We start from the raw sequence: 20,976 nt of genomic DNA, 5'->3' as shown, positions 1-20,976 counted from the left end.
CCTTTCCTAACACAAGGGTCACTCGACAGGGATCAGGAACTGGGATTATTCTCTCCTCTCCATAACCAAGTGGCCTCTGGACAGGAATCAGGAGCAGAAACCCAGGCTGATTTACTCAACCTCCCTAATTGAGAGGTCACTGGAGAGGGATCAGGAGCAGGAACCCGGGAAGATTCACCCCCTTCCTGCCCCAGGTGTTATTGGACAGGGATCAGGAGCAGGAACCCGGGACGATTCACCCCCTCCCTAACCCAGGTATTATTGGACAGGGATCAGGAGCAGGATCCCGGGACGATTCACCCCCTCCCTAACCCAGGTGTTATTGGACAGGGATCAGGAGCAGGAACCCGGGACGATTCACCCCTCCCTAAGCCAGGTATTATTGGACAGGGAGCAGGAGCAGGAACCCGGGACGATTCACCCCCTCCCTAAGCCAGGTATTATTGGACAGGGAGCAGGAGCAGGAACCCGGGTTAATTCACTCAATACTCTAACCTATGTTGACGGGACAGGGGTCAGTGTACAGTGGGTGAGGACGATTCTCTCACCTCCTGTGAAACACTTGGGGATACATTTCTTGCCGCAGCCAGCATCACAACAAGTGTGGAAAGCATCACAATCCTTGTTGTCTTCACATGAATCTCCGGTACTCATCTGGCAGAAGATGGAAAGTCTGTCCTCAGTGGGGCACTGGTCCGTTGGTTCTGAAGAGCAAAGGAGGAATTCACATTGATCCTGTGTCTTTCCCCACATCAGGGACATTTCAAAACGCTCTGTGTCAATGGTTCACTTTTCTTCAAAGTGTGGCAATGTTACAATCTGGGAGATGTTATGGGTAACGCACGCACAGCAAGATCCTACAATTAGCTCATGAGGCTAAGGCCCAGTTCTGTCTGAATCATGGAATGGTCCCAGCACAGGAGGCCACTTGGCCCATCGAGCTCATTCTAGCCCTCCACAGGAGCAGTCCAGTTGGTTCTACCCCACCCTGCCAACACCCTTCCCTGTACCCCAGCATTTCCTCCGTTCTGCCCTCATTAATGACAAGCAGGGATTGTGGGCCTGGATAATGTGCTCACGGTCTGACAGTCCCAGCCCTTTTCAACACAGCCGAGAATATGTGACTCACACTCCGATTTGCCTAGATGTTAGTCAGAGAACCATTCGACTACGTAAAGGGCTCTCTAACACATCAGACATCAATTGGACCCATGCTTTTGCTCCTCAGCCTCTTTGAACAAAGGCCAACCAATCGTACCCTCCATTGACTGGGCCGACACACCTCCCACACAGCCTCCTATCACGGAGTTATTAGGCTGACACTGCAGCCTCCAATGAGTGCACTGAGGCTGACCAATACCCCACTAATTTTGTTCCATGTGACGACCCAGGTTACCATTCTCCGTCTCTTGCATGCGCACTTACTTTTTGCCAGGCACTCTGGCACACATCTCGGCCCACACTCCGTCTTACAGCATGATGCCCAGTGCCCACAGGAATCATCATCCTCACAGGGAGCAGTGAAGTTCATCTTGCACACGTAATGCAGTCTGGATGAATGTGGACATGTCCCTCCGTGACCTGTAGGGAAGACACAGATTGACATCACTCACTGATACTCCTGACCAACAGACACCATTCAATGCTCAATGTCCCACAACCACAGCACGGGGTTCGATAGAGTAAAGCTCCGTCTTGACTGTTCTCAACAAACACTCTCAGGACAGGTACAACACGGGGTTAGATACAAAGAACAAAGAAGAAAGAAAGGTACAGCACAGGAACAGGCCCTTTGGCCCGTCTAAACTAAAATCTTCCACACTTCCTGGGTCCCGATCCCTTTATTCCCATCCTATTCATGTATTTGTCAAGATGCTCCTTAAATGTCACTATCATCCCTGCTTCCACCACCTCCACCGGCAGTGAGTTCCAGGCACCCACTACCCTCTGTGTAAAAAAATTGCCTCGTACATCTCCTCTAACCTTGTCCCACGTACCTTAAACCTATTACCCAAAGCTCCCTTTGAAAAGTCCCCATCAAACACCCGCAGGGCAGTTCCAGCATGAAGTAAGTTTCAGAGCAAATGTCCCTCCACACTGTCCCCATCAAACATTCCCAAGACAGGTCCTGCAAGAGGTTAGATACAGAGGCAAAGCTCCCTCCACACTGTCCCCGTCATACACTCCGATAACAGGTACGGCACAAGATTAGATACAGAGTAAAGTTCTCTCTGCAGTGTCCCCATCAAACAATCGAAGGACAGGTACAGCACAGGGTTAGATAGAATGTAAAGCAAAAAGTGCAGAGGATACCGGAAGTCTGCAGAAGGATTTGGATAGGTTAGGTGAATGGGCTAGGGTCTGGCAGATGGAATTCAATGTTGCCAAGTGTGAGGCTATCCATTTTGGGAGGAATAACAGCAGAATGGATCATTATTTAAACGGTAAGATGTTAAAACATGCTGCTGTGCAGAGGGACCTGGGTGTGCTGGTGCAGGAGTCGCAAAAAGTTGGTGTGCAGGTGCAACAGGTGATTAAGAAGGCTAATCGAGTTTTGTCTTTCATTGCTAGAGGGATGGAGTTCAAGACTCGGGAGGTTATGCTGCAATTGTATAAGGTTTTGGTGAGGCCACATCTGGAGTATTGTGTTCAGTTTTGGTCTCCTTACCCGAGAAAGGACATATTGGCACTGGAGGGAGTGCAGAGGAGATTCACTAGGTTGATCCCAGAGTTGAGTGGATTAGATTATGACGAGAGGTTGAGTAGACTGGGACTGTACTCATTGGAGTTTAGAAGGATGCGGGGGGATCTTATTGAAACATATAAAATTATGAAGGGAATAGATAGGATAGATGCGGGCAAGTTGTTTCCACTGGTCGGGGAAAGCAGAACTAGGGGGGCATAGCCTCAAAATAAGGGGAAGTAGATTTAGGACCGAGATTAGGAAGAACTTCTACACCCAAAGGGCTGTGAATCTCTGGATTTCCTTGCCCAGTGAAGCAGTTGAGGCTCCTTCTTTAAACATTTTTAAGAAAAAGACAGATACCTTTCCAGAGAACAAAAGGGATTCAGGGATATGGTGTACGGGCCAGAGAGTGGAGCTGAGTCCACAAAGATCAGCCATGATCTCATTGAATGGCGGAGCAGGCTCGAGGGGCCAGATGGCCTACTCCTGTTCCTAGTTCTTATCTTCTTATGTAAATCTGCCTCTGAACTGTCCCCAGTAAACACTCCCAGGACAGGGACATTACAGGGTTAAATACAGAATAAAGATGCCTCTATACTATCCACATCAAACACATACAGGACAGTTGTAGCACGGGGCTAGATATAGAATAAAGAAGCCTCTACACTGTCCCATCAATCACACCGAGGACAAATACAGCATGGGCTAGACACAGAGTAAAGCGACCACTACACAGTCCACATCAAACACTCCCAGGACAGCGACAGTATAGTTTTTATTGATTGATTGTCTGGTGGCCAATGAATTGAACAAAATGTCTGCGCTCTGCCCGGCCACAGGTGGTGATTTGACCCTGTCCCACTGGAATGCTTTTCAGAGTCCCAAGGTTTCAGTTTTGATTTTGACAGCATGGAGGCAAGACTCGGCTATCTCTCTCCAGAAAGGCTGATGTGAACCGTGAAGGATTTGGTCAGAACAGAACTGACTCCATTTTGAACATCACAGAAATACGTAGACACCATTTGTATTTGGAGATCTTTAGATGTATCCTTCTCTTAGATTCGAGACAGTCATTTAAGAAGTCTTAAATTACATGGTTTCCCGACCAACAGAGGTAGGGTGTTTAGTCATGAGTATCCGAACATACGTTTAGACGTATCCGAACATCGCGCATTAGAAAGTAACTGAAATCCTGTCTAACTGTTTGAGACAAAGAAATGTAACCTCCCTTCGTGAGAGCTACTCGGACTCTTAACAGAGAAACAGATTTCCCTCTTTTGGTGGCTGAGCCTGATATCGGCTTGTAAGATAGTCTCTTCAGATCCGGAATACCTAAACACTTGCAATAACTGAAATAATTGTGCATTAAGGTGTGATGGGGGGGGTGGGGAGGAACAGAATCACAGATGCCCATTGCATGCTTGCCTATCTTATAATGGATACAAACAAACTGTTACTTTAATGAGACTTTGGAACAGTATGTGAGCAGTTCGGAATGGTACAATTCTTTAGATCATTATTATCCAATACTTTATATTCACTGAAATATAATGGGACTGCTTTAGAATGTCACATTATAAACTGTGACTATTGTTACACATTTACCTTGTGTATTCACTCTGTATTGTAGCCATGTATTTGTATTATACTCACACTATATAAACGCAAGTATAACTTGTATTATAATTTTGTTATACCAGTATTATAAAATCATAGAATCCCGACAGTGCCGAAGGAGGCCATTCGGCCCATCGAGTCTGAACCGACCAACTGAAAGAGCACCCTACCGAGGCCTACTCCGCCGGCTTATCTCCTTTATCCCAACTAATCTTTCGACACTAAGGGGCAATTTAGCGTGGCCAATCCTCCTACCCTGCACATCTTTGGACTGTGGGAAGAAACAGAAGCACCGGAGGAAACCCACACAGGCACGGAGAGAATGTGCAAACTCCACAGCGACAGAGACATTTGTTTTGTTCATAATGGACCGTGTAGAGGTGTTACTACATGCCGTAGTCATGTGACCTCTGCCATGAAGCATAGGCCTCGTGACAGCCATGTAACACCCAGCTCAAAAAAGACATTGCACTGGAAACACTATCGTCTTTGAAGTCGTAACATCACGTTGCCAAAAGGAGTATTCTGTAAAAATATGAATGGGTACGATACCATCTGTTGTCTTAAAAGTAAAAAGGCCGAGTGCAGCTTTCAAGGCTGCTGTGAAACTGGCTGGAGCCTCATAGTGAGCTAAGTGATAAGGGCAGGAATACAGGCTGCTGGTGCCAGCCTGTTACAGAGGGGGTGGCAGCCATTAATACATCCTCTGTTGGATGAAGGTGTCTCAGGCTAGCTAATTCCTGCATGACCTGTTACCAATTCTAAAGTCACACGAGGAGACTTCCCAAAAACTCAGGATGACAATGTCATCAAATACTTATTGGTGGAAAACAAGGATACCGAATGGTGGGGGTATGGGAGTATGGGAGGTACGGTACAATGGGGCAAAGAGTGTAAAAAGCCGATGAACAGAATTCAATGCATGATCCTTGTTTACTTTTTCGCGTCTAACAGCCGACTGTCTCGCTCTCCCTCTCTAGAAATCCTGTTGTGAGTTCTATCCCTCGCTCCCTCTCTCACTATCTCTCCAGAATGCCTGTGTCAGTGCTCTCTCTCTCCAGAAAGCCTGAGAGTGCAGTATTGGGCCTAGTGCTCTAATTGATCGTGCACTAGCCGAGGGTGTCTTAACATCATCAAAGACTCCCAGGACATGACAGCATGGGGTTACATAGAGTAAATCTCGAGGTAACAGAGACAGGCAGGTGAGGTTTGGACAGCCCATATTCCTTACCTTGAAAGTTGAGGTTCATCACACATCTGTTCCCACATCCAGCCTCACAACATCTCTGCCAAATATCACAATCATCATCGCTGGAACATCGATTTCCCAGTTTCATCTGACAAATGGGAGTGAGTCGTGATTCTGCTGGGCATTCAAAGACCTCCTCTGTAGACACAAGAACATTTTGGGAGTCAAATTGAACTGGTTCTGGAGAGAGACAATAGTCGCAACATAAGGAATAGGAGGAGGAAGAGGCCATTCGGCCCCTCCAATCTGCTCCGCCATTCAATAAGATTCATAACGGAAGAAAAGCTTAACCCCAATAATCCTGCCTGATCTATACTTCACTTGACTCCATTCAGTGTCCAAACATCAATCCATCTCAGTCATTAATATACTCAACAACTGAGCAATTCTCGCTGTGATGAATGTATACATTTCAGATATATTGTATTCTAAGTATTTGGTGAAGGGATGAAAGCCAACATCACAGTATGTTCGAATGTTAGACTGCTGCAGTCATGTTTTTAAAAGAATATTGGTTTGAAAGACAAGGGGCGAGATTCTCCGACCCCCCTGCTTGCTCAGGGACACTCCCCCCTGTCTCACCTGCCCTCTCTCCTCTATCATCTGCCCTCTTTCACACGTCATCTCCCCTCTCCCAAATTCCATCTCCCCTTTTCCACTCTCATACTATCACTGACCTGCTAAACTCCGTCTTCTCTCACTCACCCTGTCCCCTCGAAGTCACCCTCTCCCCTCTCACAAACTCGACTCTTTTACAGACCCTCTCGGTCTTGTTCTCACCCTTCTTGTGGAAGGTGTAGACACATCGTTTCCCACAGTCTCCGACTTGACAACAGTTCTTCCAGCCTGTGCAATCATCATCTCTCTCACACTTCTCCGCCTCCCCCTTGTCACAGATGTGTTGCGTCGTGGAAGGTTCTGGACATTCCCTGTCACGCTTCCCTGTTTTAAAAGCGAGAATGCAATGAGAGGCAGGTTTCGCAAATCAGCAACTAAAATACCAAGAATGTTAGAGATTCCAGGGACAGGGAGCGAGGGCAACAATCCAAGGAGGGATTTGAAAACAAGGATGATGATTCTAAATCTGAGGAAATGCCAGACCAATGGAATATTGTCTTTTATTTCCAGAGGAATCAAATTAAAAGGAGTGAAGTTTTGCTCCAGTTGTACAGGTTACAATGAGACCACATCTGGAGCACTGGGCATGGTGTTGGGCTCCATACTTAAGAAATTACTTAAATTATATTCAGAGCCATTCAGAGAGGGCTGGCTTGACTGATTCCTGGGATGGAGGGAGGATTAGCTTATGAAGAAAGGTTGAGCAGTTTGGGTCTGTCTCCATTAGATTCAGAAAAATACAAGATCTTGATGGGGCCGGTCAGGGTGGATGCTGGGATGATGTTGCCCCCTCATGGGGAAAGACTGTGACTGGACGACTGGAGATGAGGAGAATTTCATTCTCTGCGTGGGGTGCGAGGCTGTAGAATTTACTTCTCCAGAAAGCAGCACAGGCTGGGTCATTGAATGTATTCAAGGTCGAGTTAAATAGAGTTTTCATTGACAAGGGACTCAAAGGGTATGGGCGGGGTAGACAGGAAGGTGAAGCTGAGGCCACAATGAGATCAGCCATGATCTGATCGAATGGTGGAGAAAGCCCCTGGATCCAAGCTGAACTGAGCAGCTCCAGCTGGGAATTGAAGAAGTATTTATTCTTGAATGGGTTGTCGGCATTAATTGCCCGTCCCTAATTGCTCTAAGGTGGTGGTGAGAAATTCTCTACAATACAACTGAGTGCTTAGACGGCAGGGAACACTCAACCACATTGCTCTGGATCACATGGAGGCCAGATGAGATAAGTATGGCAGATGTCCGTCTCTGAAGGATGTTAGTGAACCAGATGTGTTTTTATGACAATCAATGATAGTTATATGGTAACCTTTACTGAGATTAGTTTTAGATTCCAGATTTATGAATTTGATTCAAATTCCACCAGTTGCCATGGAGGAATTAAAACCTATTTTCCCTAAGCATTCTTCTGGGTCTCTGGATTAAGAGTGCAGCGACGTTACCGTTATGTCACCACCTCCCCCTATGTATAAACTGGAACTATTCGACATGAGGGGCGAAATTCTCCCCCAACGGCGGGATGTCCGCCGACTTGCGCCAAAGACGGCGCCAATCAGACGGGCATCGCGCCGGCCCAAAGGTTCCGAATGCTCCGCATCTTTGGCGGCCTAGCCCCAACATTGAGGGGCTAGGCCGACGCCGGAGGGATTTCCGCCCCGCCAGCTGGCGGAAATGGCGTTTGTTGCCCCGCCAGCTGGCGCGGAAATGCGGCGCATGCGCGGGAGCGTCAGCGGCCGCTGTCAGTTTCCCGGCGCATGCGCGGGAGCATCAGCGGCCGCTGTCAGTTTCGCGCGCATGCGCAGTGGGGAGAGTCTCTTCCGCCTCCGCTACGGTGGAGGCCGTAGCGGAGGCGGAAGGGAAAGCGTGCCCCCATGGCACAGGCCCGCCTGCGGATCGGTGGGCCCCGATCGCGGGCCAGGCCACCGTGGGGGCACCCCCCGGGTCAGATCGCCCCGCGCCCCCCCCCCAGGACCCCGGAGCCCGCCCACGCCGCCTGGTTCCGCCGGTAAATACCAGGTTTGATTTTCGTCGGCGGGACAGGCAATTTCTGGGCTGGACTTCGGCCCATCCGGGCCGGAGAATCCAGCGGGGAGTCCCGCCAACCGGCGCGGCCCGATTCCCGCCCCCGCCCAATCTCCGGTACCGGAGACTTCGGCGGGGGCGGGATTCACGGCGGCCAACGGCCATTCTCCGACCCGGCGGGGGGTCGGAGAATGACGCCCGAGGTGTCTGCAGGCTGCCTGGACAGTTTGTCCCTCTTACCATGTCTGGAAGCGCGATGGACACATCTTTTCCCACAGCCAGCATCGCAGCAGGTTAACCACAGATCACAGTCATCATTATCCTCACATTCCTTTCCGTAATTTACATCACACATGGGTCGCAGGCGGCTGGGAGCTGGGCAGCTGCCATTCTCTGGAAGGAAACAACAAGCAGATTGGATCAAATATCTACTCAAATCTCAGGTTCCTTTTCTGCAGGTGGACAGAAGGTATATGGAGTGAATCTCAATTGTAACATTCAAATATTCCCAGGGAAGCTCCAACAAAGGGTTACATACAGAGTGAAGCTCCCTCTACAGTGCCCCCATCATACACTCCCAGGACAGGTACAGTACGGGGTTAGATACAGAGTGAAGATCCCTCTACAGTGACCCATCAAACACACCCAGGACAGGTACAGCACGGGGTTAGATACAGAATAAGGCTCATTCTACACTGTAATGACTCCCCAGTCCCCCCACACTAGAATGAATTCTCTGTCCCCCCACACTGTGATGAATTCTCAGACCCTCCATTCTGTAATGATTCCTGACTCCCCGCACACTGATGAATTCTCACTCCCCCCACACTGAAACAAATTCTCAAACCCACCACACTGTAATGAATTCTCAGTCGCCCCACACTGCAATGATTCCTCAATCTCCCCCACACTGTAATGATTCCTCAATCTCCCCCACACTGTCGCGACTCCTCACTCCCCCCACTCCGTAGCGACTGCTCACTCCCCCCCCACACAGTAATGATTCCTCAATCTCCCCCACACTGTAATGAATTCTCAGTCGCCCCACACTGCAATGATTCCTCAATCTCCCCCACACTGTCGCGACTCCTCACTCCCCCCACACTGTAGCGACTGCTCACTCCCCCCCCACACAGTAATGATTCCTCAATCTCCCCCACACTGTTGCGAATCCTCACTCCCCCCACTCTGTAGCGAATGCTCACTCCCCCCCACACAGTAATGATTCCTCAATCTCCCCCACACTGTAATGACACCTCACTCCCCCCACACTGTCGCGACTCCTCACGCCCCCCACTCTGTAGCGACTGCTCACTCCTCCCCACACAGTAATGATTCCTCAATCTCCCCACAATGAAATAACTCGTTACTCTTCCCAATCATGAATCCTCACTCCCCCCACACACTAATGATTCCTCAATCTCCCCCACACTGTAATGACACCTCACTCCCCTCACACTGTAATGATGCCTCACTCCCCCCACGTTGTAATGATGTCTCACTCCCCCCACACTGTAATGACTCCTCACGCACCCCCACACTGTAATGAATCCTCACTATCCCTCCCACACTGTAATCAATCCTCAGTTCTCCCACACTGTAATGATGCCTCACTCCCCCCTGACTGTAATGGATCCTCACTCACCGACACTGTAATGAATTCTCACCTCCCCCATACTGCAATGACTCCTGACTTCCCCCAACTGCAATGACCCCTCACTCCCCCCACACTGTAATGGCTCCACACTTTCCCCACACTGTCATGAATTCTCAGTTCCCCCACACTGTAATGACTCCTCAGTATCCACTCTGTGGAATTCCTCACCTCCTTTGAAGAACTTGAAGACACATCTCTTTCCACAGCCAGCATCGCAGCACATCTGCCAATGGTCACAGTCCACATCTTCCTCACATTCATCTCCGAGCTTCAAACTGCAAACTTTGCTCAGTGAGCTGCTGGCTGGACACTGATCGCTCTCTTCTTGATAGGAAGACAGAAAGAGATCATTAAAGCACACAGGATCCTGGCCCTTTATAAACACAGGTACAAAGTACAAAGCTAATGATTCCTCCTCAACCATTTTATAAATCACTGCTTCAGCCTGAGCTGGAAGGTTGTGTTCAAATCTCTGCTGCCCACTTTTGGAAGGATGTCAAGGCCTTTGAGATACTGAAGAGCAGGAGAGAGACAAATTGGACAATTCTTTCAAAGACCTGGAACAGACATGAAGGTCAGAATGGCCTCTTTCTGTGCTGTCCGCTCAGGTTCAATCGAGCTTTTCTTTGTGTCGACAATCGAGGAGATATTAGGGCGAGGTGACCTAAAGCTTAGTCAAGGAACTCACTTTATCAGGAGTTTGTTAAAGGAGTTGAGAGCTGCAGAGGCAGTTAAGGAGGGAATTCAGGGGCGGCACACTGCACAGTGGTTAGCACTGCTGCCTACAGCTCTGAGGACCCATGTTCGAATCCCGGCCCTGGGTCACTATCTATGGGGAGTTTGCACATTCTCCCAGTGTCTGCGTGGGTTTCGCCCCCAGAACCCAAAGATGTGCAGGTTAGGAGGATTGGCCACGCTAAATAACCCCCTAACTGGAAAAAAATAATTGGGCACCCTAAATTTATGAAAAAACTATATTTTTGCAAAAGGAGGGAATTCCAGAATTCAGGACACAGGCAACTTAAGGTGTGCCTGAAAATGTTGGAGAAAGTGCAGGACAACAAGTAGAGGATTATGGGTGAACTATTCTCAATATCCACGGAGGGTGTCCTTGGGTGAAGTGGAGAGAGGTAGTGGACAATTCTGGCCTAATATAACAGGTGACCAATCAGTTGAAGGGGCTGAAGCATGTGACCAGATACAGGAGATTTCATCAGGTGAGCAATGAGACACAGGGTAACAGACCATATGACCAATCAGACACAGGTCCCTGGATAATGTCACCAATCAGACACAAGGCCACAGACAAAGAACAAAGAACAATACAGCACAGGAACAGGCCCTTCGGCCCTACAAACCTGTACCGGTCATAATACCAAACTGTGCCAAAACCTTCAGCACTCCCTTGTGCTGTATCCCTCTATACCCATCCTATACATGTGTTTGCCACGATGCCTTTTGAACGCCGGTAATGTATCTGCTTCCACAACCTCCCCTGGCAACACGTTCCAGGTACTCGCCACCCTCTGCGTAAAAAACCTGCCTCGCACATCTCCTCTATGGAACTTAAACCTATGCCCCCTGGTGAATGACTCCTCCACCCTGGGAAAGAGTGCCTGCCCATCCACTCTATCCATGCTCCTCATAATCCTGTAGACCTCTTGATCAGGTCACCTCTCAACCTCCGTCTTTCTAATGAAAACAGTCCGTGTCTATTCAGCCTCTCCACATACCTAACACCCTCCCGACCAGGCAATATCCTGGTAAACCTCCTCTGCACCCTCTCCAAAGCCTCCACATCCTTCTGGAAGTAGGCGACCAGAAATGTGCGCAGTATTCCAAGTGCGACCGTACCAAGGATCTATACAACTGTTGCATGACATGTCAGTTTTTATACTCGATGCCCCACCCAATGAAGGCAAGCATTCCGTACGGAATGAGCTTTCTTGACTACCCTGTCCACTTGTGTTGCCACTTTCAAAAACCTGTGGAGTTGCATGCCCAGATCTCTCTGACTTTCTATATTCCTCAGGCTTTTTGCCATTTACGGTATATTCTCCCTGTGTGTTAGACCTACCAAAATGCATTACCTCACATTTGTCCGGATTAAACTCCATTTGCCATGTTTCTGCCCAAGTGGCCAACCTATCTGGGAGTGACCATGTGACCAATCAGACACGGGGCTCTGGATCATGCAACCAATCAGACAAATGCCCTGGGTCAAATGGCCGATTAGACACAAGGCATTGTATCAGACTTCCAATAAGACCGAGGAGCTTGGATCATGTGACCAATCAGACCCAATTCTCTGTATCATGTGGCCAATCAGACATGGGGTTTACGGTTAAGTGACCAATCACACACAGGATCCTGGGTTAAGTGACCAATCAGACATAAGGCCCTGCGTTATGTGACCAATCACACAATGCATTCTGTACCATGTGGCCAACAAGACACAGGTCCCTGGATTATCTGACCTATCACACACAGTGCTCTGTACCATGAGGGGGCTGATGTAGCTCAGTTCACTGGACAGCTGGTTTATGATGCAAAGCAAGGCCAGCAGTGCGGGTTCAATTGCTGTATTGGATCAGGTTACTCGTGAAGGCCTGGCTTTTCAATCCTGCCCCTCACCTGAGGTGTCCTCCGGTTAAATCACCACCTGCCAGATCTCCCCCTCAAAGGAGTAAGCAGCCTATGGCCATCTGGGATGATGGTGACTTTTACCTTACCTCCGTATCTTGTGGCCAATCAGACGCATGGCCCTGGGGTAAGTGGTGAATCAGGCACAGGGCCCTGGGTTATGTGACCAATCAGACACACAGTCGCTGGTCATGTTGCCAATCAGTCACAGGACCCTGGAATTTGTGAGCAATTAGACCCAAGGTCCTGTTTTATGTGACCAATCACACAGAGTCCTGGAGCTTGGTATTGTGTCGTACACAGGGGACTGTATCCTGTGGCCTGTTCCTTTGGACAGATCCTGGGGCTCTCTTCTGGTATTGTTTGTTAGTCGAAGTTAAATTGTGTTGTGAACTGAGTTTTTGGTGGATTGTCCTTACTGTGCCAGCTGGAGTAGACACACTTCTTCCCACAGCCGATATCACAGCATTGCTTCCAGGAACTGCAGCCCTCATCATCATTACAAGATTCACTCGAGTTGCTGGCACAGATCCTCCTCGCTCGGTGCGAGTCAGGACATTCATCTCCTTCATCTGCATGAGAAAAAGTTGTAAGTTAAAGGTGGAGGGAGATACACACAGCAAAAGAGAGTACTGAAGGAATACTGCACTGTCTGAGGATCAATACTGAGAGTGTATCACACAGTCAGAGCACCATACCGAAGGAATGCTGCACTGTTTCACACTCTATTCATCAGTACGTCTCATTTTGTCTTGATCACAGCATTCTTGTGTCTCTCCCTCACATTTTCTGTTTCTCTCTCCTCTTTGTCAGTGTGTCTCGCTCTCTCTCTCTCTGTCACTGGAACTCTCTCTTGTTTGCTTCGTGTCAATTTCTCTCATTCTGCTTCAACCTATCTCTCCGTCTCTCTTCCTCGTTCACTTTCTTCCTTATCCCCTTGCGCTGCCGTTTCCTTGCTTACCATCATCCATGAAGCTGGTAATACAGATTTTCCCACATTTGGTGTCACAACAGGTCTGCCAAGCGTCGCAATCATCATCTCCGCTGCACTGGTCTCCGAGTTTCAGATCACACATTGGGGTGAGACGGTGGGGCGCTGGGCAGGTATCATCCCCTGGAACACAGAAATCGGTGATCAGTCAGGAAAACCTCACTTGCCAGATCTGCCCGAGTGGAGTCACAATGGGCTGGATTGTCCGCCCCGACACGCCACTTTTCAGCCTCGACCCGCCCGCAGGATTCTCCGTTACGCCGCCCAGTCAACGGGGTTTCCCATTGTGGGGCAGCCCCACGCCGTCGGGAAACCCCCGGGCACCGGCAAATCGGAGAATCACGCCGGCGGAGAATCCCACCCTCCTTCTCTGGAGACCTCCATAAATGAGGAATTACAGAGATTGTCTGTAATCGATGGTCGAGCTCAGGTCACCCATTATGGAGAGATCCCTCAGGAGAATCCAAACAAAGTGGTTTCCTTCAGGAACCCATTAATGATGAATGAAGTCACACATCTTTAATTGGAGTCAGGGGTGAAACAGTTCGGCAACAGGTTCCATCGCCAGTCTGATGAATGTAGAAATGTTTCTATACATTGTATTTTCTGTCTTTTGCAGTAATATTATTAAGAACACTGGTTTAAATTACAAGCAGTGTGTCTCCTAAAACTGTAACTAAGAAATCATATAAGGCGAGGGAATCATTTATTCAAACCACTTTGTTGGTCACAGATAAGTCTAATAGAATGGTGTTTATATTTTGGCTGGTTCCATGGGATACAGATAATTTGAGGGACAGTATTTAGTCCAACTAGTCTGGTACTGGGTCATCTTAATGGATTACGGATAATGTCATTAATTGGAGGAGCCAGATCTGACTGGAGTTTGAAGTCTGCGATAATATTTTAAGTGGAACAGCGGTTTGTCATGGGATTTGAGTCTGAGAAGACAGAAGGATTTTTTGGTTGTTCCTGAAAAGGGTCTTTCTCTCTCTCTTTAAAAGTCTGCACAGATAAGCAAGTAACCTGTTTTGTTAACTTTATTTGTAAGTGGCATTTGATCTGGATTAGGTTGCTCAATTGAAGTTTGTGGCAGGTTTACATAGTAAGTTAAAGATTTTCTTTTATTTAAGAATTATTTCAGTGTTAATTCTGCACACTCCTACACATGCACACTCCTACACACGCACACTCCTACACACGCACACTCCTACACACGCACACTCCTACACACGCACACTCCTACACACGCACACTCCTACACACGCACACTCCCACTTGCACACTCGCACACTCCATTCCCAGCTTGTGATGAACTCAGAGCGCCATGAAGAGACTCTGATCACCTCAAACCCTTTGAACCACTCACGGGACATGAAGAAGCGAGGAACACATCTCTTTCCACACTCGGCATCACAGCACGAGGACCAGGCCAAGCAGTCAGCGTCACTCTCACACACATCTCCGAGCTTCAGTTCACAGAAGTTGTCCAATCGGCTGGAAGCAGGACACTGGATAGCTGGAAGACACAAATATCAAACACTCCATCAAAGACTGACGGGACAGTGACAGCGTGTGGGTAAATACAGAGGAAAGCTGAGCGATTTCTTACATCTGGTCAGGAACTTGGGGACACATCTGTTTCCACAGCTGGAATTGCAGCAAGTCTGCCAACCATCACAGTCGCTGTCATTGTGACACTGGGTGTTGAAGCTCATTGTGCAGATGTGAGTCAGTCGAGAAGATTCTGGACATCTCCGGTCACCACCTGTAGAGTGGACAGTGATACATGGCTCAGTTTGATGTGTCTAATCTGGACGTCGCTTCCCACTCACCCCACTGGCTCTCCCGGGCCCCTCGTGACCTCCATCTCTATGGAGCAGGATCTAGGAGGGGAGCGAATGTCTCGATCGGTTACTTACCCTTGCCGTGGAATACATGGACACACCGTCTGCCACAGGTGGTGTTACAGCAGGTCTGCCAGGCAAAACAATCGTCGTCATCTTCACACAGCTCCCCATACCTCAGCTCACACATTGTGGACAGGCGGTGTGGGGCAGGACAGTCCCCTGCTGTCAGATCTGGAGAAAGGAGAGACAAAAATGAGAATTGGGTGGGAGCGAGGATCTCAGTACATCAGCATTCTGCATTATCAGTCCCAGTCAGCTGGGACTGTCTTTTCATTCATCTTTGTTGAGACGCAGTTGATACTTTGCTGCGTCCGGTTGGCCATTTGCTCTTACCTGAGAATTTCGGACTGTGCTGCTGTCCCATGAAGGAGTGGACACATCTGCTGCCACAGGGAGTCTTGCAACACTGCATCCACTTGCCACAATCCTCCTCATCCTGACAGGGCTGACTGTGGTTCATCCTGCACACACGATCCAGACTGGATGCATCAGGACACTTCTTGGCAGTCCAATCTAAGAAACCATAAGATTGGTTAAGGCTGGAGACAGCTGAGATGGGGACAGACATAGAGAGAGCGACGGATAGAGAGACAAAGCGAGAGAGACAAAGAGTTAGACAGAGACATAGAGAGAGGGACAGAGAGAGTGAGAGGGTGAGAGAGAGAGAAAGAGAGAGAGGGCGAGAGAGAGAGAGTGGGACAGAGAGTGAGAGAGGGACAGAGAGAGACTGCTTGAGAGATAAAGAGACAGCTGGAGTGAAAGACGGAGGAGAAATTGAGAGAGAACAGGAGAGAGGGAAGGAGAGGGAGACGAAAAGAGAGATGGAGAGAGACAAAAAGATAGACAGGGAAAGAGAGAAAGTGTCAGAGCTTGAGAGACAATGGGTGAGAAAGAGAGTGAGAGAGATGTAGAGACAGTCAAAGGGAGAGAAAAAGAGCGACGACCTAGATAAAGAGAGAGAGCGAGAGACGAAGCCTGAGAGACAAAGGGAGAGAGAGACAGATCGAAAGACAAAGAGAGAGAAAGAGAGAGAGAGAAGAAGGGAAAGAGGCAGAGATAGTACAAAGAAAGAGAGAGGCAGATAGAGAGATAGAGTGTGGGACAGAAAGAGAGAAGGATAGGGGGAGAGATGGTGTGAGAGAGGCAAAGAGAGGTCCGGAGAGAAAGGAGAGTGAGCGACAGAGAGCCAGAAAGAGAGATGGAGAGAGACGAAGAGAGACAAGGAGAGAGAGAGAGACAAAGAGCGAGTCGGAGAGCGAGACAGAGAGGGAGGGAGACAGAGAGAGGAAGACAGACAAAGAAATAGAGACAGGGAGAGATACACAGGGTAGAACGACACAGGAAGAGAAAGACAGACAGGATGGGAGAGACAGGGAGAATGAGACAAGGAGGGAGAGAGAGAGAGAGAGAGAGAGAGAGACAGATTGACAAGGAGAGAGAGAGACAGAGAGGGAGAGAAACAGAGAGAGAGAGACAGGAACTGAGAGACAGAGAGAGAAGAACGACACAGCAAGAAAGTGGGGCAGAGAATGGGAAATGCAGAGACAGAGAGAGGGATAGAGAGAGTGAGAGGGAGAGTGAGAGAGGCGGTGTGAGAGAGACAGAAAGAGAGACAGGACCAAAAATAGAAAGTGATGGTTGGAGAGAGAGAGAGAGAGAGAGAGAGACAGACAGAGACAGGACCAGAAAGAGAATCTAATGGATTGAAAGAGAGAACGATGGTGAGGGAGAGAAGAGAGAGAGGGACAGGGAAGAGGCAGAGCGACAGATAGAGACTGACAAAGAGAGAAAAAGTGATAGAAAGAGAGACACAAAGACAGATGGACCGAGACGGAGAGAATTATAAACACAGAGAGAGAGAGACAGAGGCAGACGTAGAAAGAGAGGGATAGATGTTGAGATATATCGTGAGAGACAAAGATACAGATGCGACCCACTGCAGACTTGTACAGACCTGTTGATGATCTGTTCGTTTTGGACCAGGAACCTCCCCAATTGGATTTCCCAAAGGATGATGGGACACATCGTTTCTGACAGCCAGCATCACAGCAACTTTGGGAACCATTGCAATCTCCATCCGACTCACACACCTTCCCGAAGGTGCTGTTACACACGCGGGCCAGATACTCTGGACGAGGACATTGCCCATCATCTATGTGGGAGAGAGAGACATGCACAATCCAGCATCACCGAGACACAGAGTAAAGCTCCCTCTGCACAGTCGCATCAGACTGTCCCAGGACAGGGACAGCATAGGGTTTGATAAAGAGGAAAACTCCCTCTACACTGTCCCCGTCAAACAGGTATCGCCATGGGGTTTAGATACAAAGAAAAGTTCTCTCTACACTGTCTCCATCAAACACTCCCAGGATAGGTACAGTGTGGGAGGAGATAGAGAGTAAAACTCCCTCTATTCTGTCCCCATCAAACACTCCCAGGAGAAGTATCGTACTGGGTTTAGATGCTGAGTGAAGCTTCCCCTTCCCTGTCCCAATCAAGCACTCTCAGGTTCGAGATACAACGGGTTCAGATACAGAGGGCACGATGTAACGGCCGTATCACGCCCGGCACAAATCCAAGCGAGCCGGGTAGATTGTGGGGGGGTCCGCAATCGGGAACTGTGCCAGGTGCCGATCAGGCTCCGAGAAACCAATAATTACCAGTTCGGGCCAATCTCCATCCCATTAACGGGAGGAGCACCCTATCTAACAGCCTCCCATCATCTAATTGGTTCCCCAGCGAGCCGTCACACAGGTGCTGATTCGTGGACCAGGTGTCACAGCAGCTGGGGGGGGGTTCCCCGGCCCATTGGAGGCCCCTGGGTGGTCAGGGAATAGGCAGCGTGGACCTTGGCCCTGCCGCTGGAATGTTCTCACCTTGGCACTGCCAGGCTTGCACCTTGGAACTGCCACACAGGCATTGCCAAGGTGTCTGGGTGGCACCACCAAGCCGGTAGGGGCATGCCCATGGTACTAGGGTGGCAGTGCCAGAGTGCCAGGATGGCACTGCCAAGGGTCAGGGACTGAGGGACGCTGTGCGCATTGGGGAGAGTTGAGGGTGTGTGTGAAGTGTGGGCGCGGGGTTGTGCAGGGTGGGCATGAAGTAGCCTCTGAAAGATGGGTTGGGTGACGGGTGGGGGTCCGGAAGGGGAGCTGGAAAGGGGCGTGGGAAGCCCTGAGAAAGTGGGCCCCTCAGTGACCCCGTAGCGGGATGCCATTACTCGGGGAGGGGGGGGTGCAATGCAAATGTTTGAGGAGGGGGCATTCCTTATGGGTGGGGAACCCACAATCCCACCTCGGGACCGAAGCACATTTCAAAATGGTGGCCCGATCTCGGAGGAGCCAGTCTGACCAGTGGGTTCAACTCCACAGTGATGAAAATAATTCTACTTGTGGACTAACCCCATAGGAAACACCCCAGGCCCCAAAACAGTGATTAACTGTGTTTAGATAGGAGGAATTCAAAGGCAGAATAGCCAGCAAAACCCACAACACATAAACACTTTGAAACTTTTCCATTAGATCGTGCACAGACTAAAGTTCCCTCGACACTGTCACCATCAAACATTCCCAGGACAGGTTCATCACGGGGTTAGATACAGAGTAAAGTTCCCTCGACACTGTCCCCATCAAACACACACAGGGCGGGTACATCACGGGGTTAGATACAGAGTAAAGCTCCCTCTACACTGTCCCCATCAAACACTCCCAGGACAGGTACAGCACGGGGTTAGATACAGAGTCAAGTTCCCTCGACACTGTCACCATCAAACACTCCCAGGACAGGTACATCACGGGGTTAGATACAGAGTAAAGTTCCCTCTAAACTGTCCTTATCAACAACTCCCAGGACTCCCAGGGCACGGGGTTAGATACGGAGTAAAGTTCCTTCTAAACTGTCCTTATCAAACATCCCCAGGACAGGTACATCACGGGGTTAGATACAGAGCAAAGCTCCCTCTACACTGTCCTCATCAAACACACACAGGACGGGTACAGCACGGCATTAGATACAGAGAAAAGCTCCCTCTGCACTAACCCATCAAACACTGGCAGGCTACAAAAAGTACCGGTTAGACCATGGAGTGAAGCTCAGCCACGTGACTCACCTCCTCTGGAAAAGCTGTAGACACACCTGGTCCCACAAGGAGTAAAGCAGCACGTCTGAAATTTGCCGCAGTCACTCTCACTGCTACACGCCTTCCCCATGGTCGAATTACACACATAGCTCAGTTGACTGGGGCTGAAGCATTCTCCCGGTTTGTCACCTACAAGGACAGCAATTGGGTACAAGGGTCAGTTTGCACAGGAGGGACTAGTGGGGCAGGTTTCCCCATGGGAATTCTCTCAGTGTTTTCAGTGCTTCGGAGTTTCTGATAGGCATTGGATTCATGGTCCCAGTTTCCCCGGCACCCTGGGTCATGAGTCTAGCGTCTTTCATACTGAACTGTGAAGCCATTCATAGTCACGCCTGAGGCAGCACAGTGGAACAGAGGTTAGCACTGCTGCCTCACATTGCCAGGGTGCTGGGATCGATTCTGGCTTTGGGTGACTGTGGGGTGTGGGCTTATGTTCAGTGCTCTTTCGGAGAGTCATTGCAAACACGATGGGCCGAATGGCCTCCGAATGGCACTGTAGGGGTTCAATGGAAATAGGTGCCTCTGCCCTCTACTGGGGTTTATCAGTCTTTGTCCTCTGCAGTCTCGTGTCCATCAGTGTCTGTCCTCTGCACCTTCACACCTTTTGTTCTCTCAGCGGACTGCCATTAGCACCCTTTCCCCTTGGTTTCTATGGCTATTAGCACCCTGTTTCCCTGGGTTTCTGTGGCTATGACTCATCTTTCATTCTCACTCCACAGTATGAATATTTCCCACTTTCTCTGTCTGTTAGTTTTGACAAAGGGTCATCTGGACTCGAAACGCTAGCTCTTTTCCCTCCCTACAGATGCTGCCAGAACTGGTGAGACTTTACAGCATTTTCTCTTTGGTTTCTGTCCTCTGCAGTCTCGTGTGCATCAGTCTCTGTCCTCTGCAGTCTCGTGTACATCAGTCTCTGTTCTCTGCAGTCTCGTGTCCATCTGTCTCAGTCCTCTGCAGTCTCGTGTACATCAGTCACTGTCCTCTGCAGTCTCGTGTACATCAGTCTCTGTTCTCTGCAGTCTTGTGTCCATCAGTCTCTGTCCTCTGCAGTCTAGGGACCAATGGATTCCTCCCTACCAGTCTTGGGTCTATAGGAATCTATCTCCATGTGGTTGTTGCCTATTTCCCCCAGTTTATTGTCACAGTCACTCTCTCAGACCCGGGCTCACCTTGTGTGAATGAGTAGAGACATTTCTTGCCACATCCAATGTCACAACACTGTTGATAAGCGCGACAATCATCATCATCCTCACAAGACTGAGTCACGTTTTTCTTGCAGAGAGACAACACTTGGGAAACTTCTGGACATTTCTTTGGCAAAACTAAATAACGTAAAAATCTAAATCAGTCAAATGTCAGAGGACATCTCATAAAAATCTCCAAACCTCAATTACCGAGTAAATTAAGGTGAACAGTGCCCCCATCATACACTCCCA

The 20,976-nt window shown here is 49.2% G+C and overlaps 1 protein-coding gene across 1 annotated transcript in view; it reads right to left on the bottom strand.

Annotated features, from left to right (window-relative positions):
* Positions 1 to 20,976, bottom strand: part of LOC140392263 (uncharacterized) — a 206,242-nt gene that overhangs the window by 157,647 nt on the left and 27,619 nt on the right. The window contains exons 14-28 of the mRNA XM_072477579.1: positions 20,710 to 20,862; positions 19,511 to 19,669; positions 17,357 to 17,554; positions 15,736 to 15,915; positions 15,415 to 15,573; positions 15,105 to 15,260; positions 14,862 to 15,011; positions 13,463 to 13,615; positions 12,921 to 13,073; positions 10,027 to 10,182; positions 8,442 to 8,594; positions 6,333 to 6,494; positions 5,535 to 5,690; positions 1,426 to 1,581; positions 549 to 704 (exon numbers count right to left, since the gene is read on the bottom strand). Coding sequence (XP_072333680.1) covers positions 549 to 704; positions 1,426 to 1,581; positions 5,535 to 5,690; positions 6,333 to 6,494; positions 8,442 to 8,594; positions 10,027 to 10,182; positions 12,921 to 13,073; positions 13,463 to 13,615; positions 14,862 to 15,011; positions 15,105 to 15,260; positions 15,415 to 15,573; positions 15,736 to 15,915; positions 17,357 to 17,554; positions 19,511 to 19,669; positions 20,710 to 20,862 — 2,400 coding nt within the window. The remainder of the gene's footprint in view (positions 1 to 548; positions 705 to 1,425; positions 1,582 to 5,534; positions 5,691 to 6,332; positions 6,495 to 8,441; positions 8,595 to 10,026; positions 10,183 to 12,920; positions 13,074 to 13,462; positions 13,616 to 14,861; positions 15,012 to 15,104; positions 15,261 to 15,414; positions 15,574 to 15,735; positions 15,916 to 17,356; positions 17,555 to 19,510; positions 19,670 to 20,709; positions 20,863 to 20,976) is intronic.

The sequence above is a fragment of the Scyliorhinus torazame genome, chromosome 16 (genome assembly GCF_047496885.1).
Source record: "Scyliorhinus torazame isolate Kashiwa2021f chromosome 16, sScyTor2.1, whole genome shotgun sequence".
NCBI classification, from domain to species: Eukaryota; Metazoa; Chordata; class Chondrichthyes; order Carcharhiniformes; family Scyliorhinidae; genus Scyliorhinus; species Scyliorhinus torazame.
This window is presented reverse-complemented; position numbering and strand designations above follow the sequence as displayed.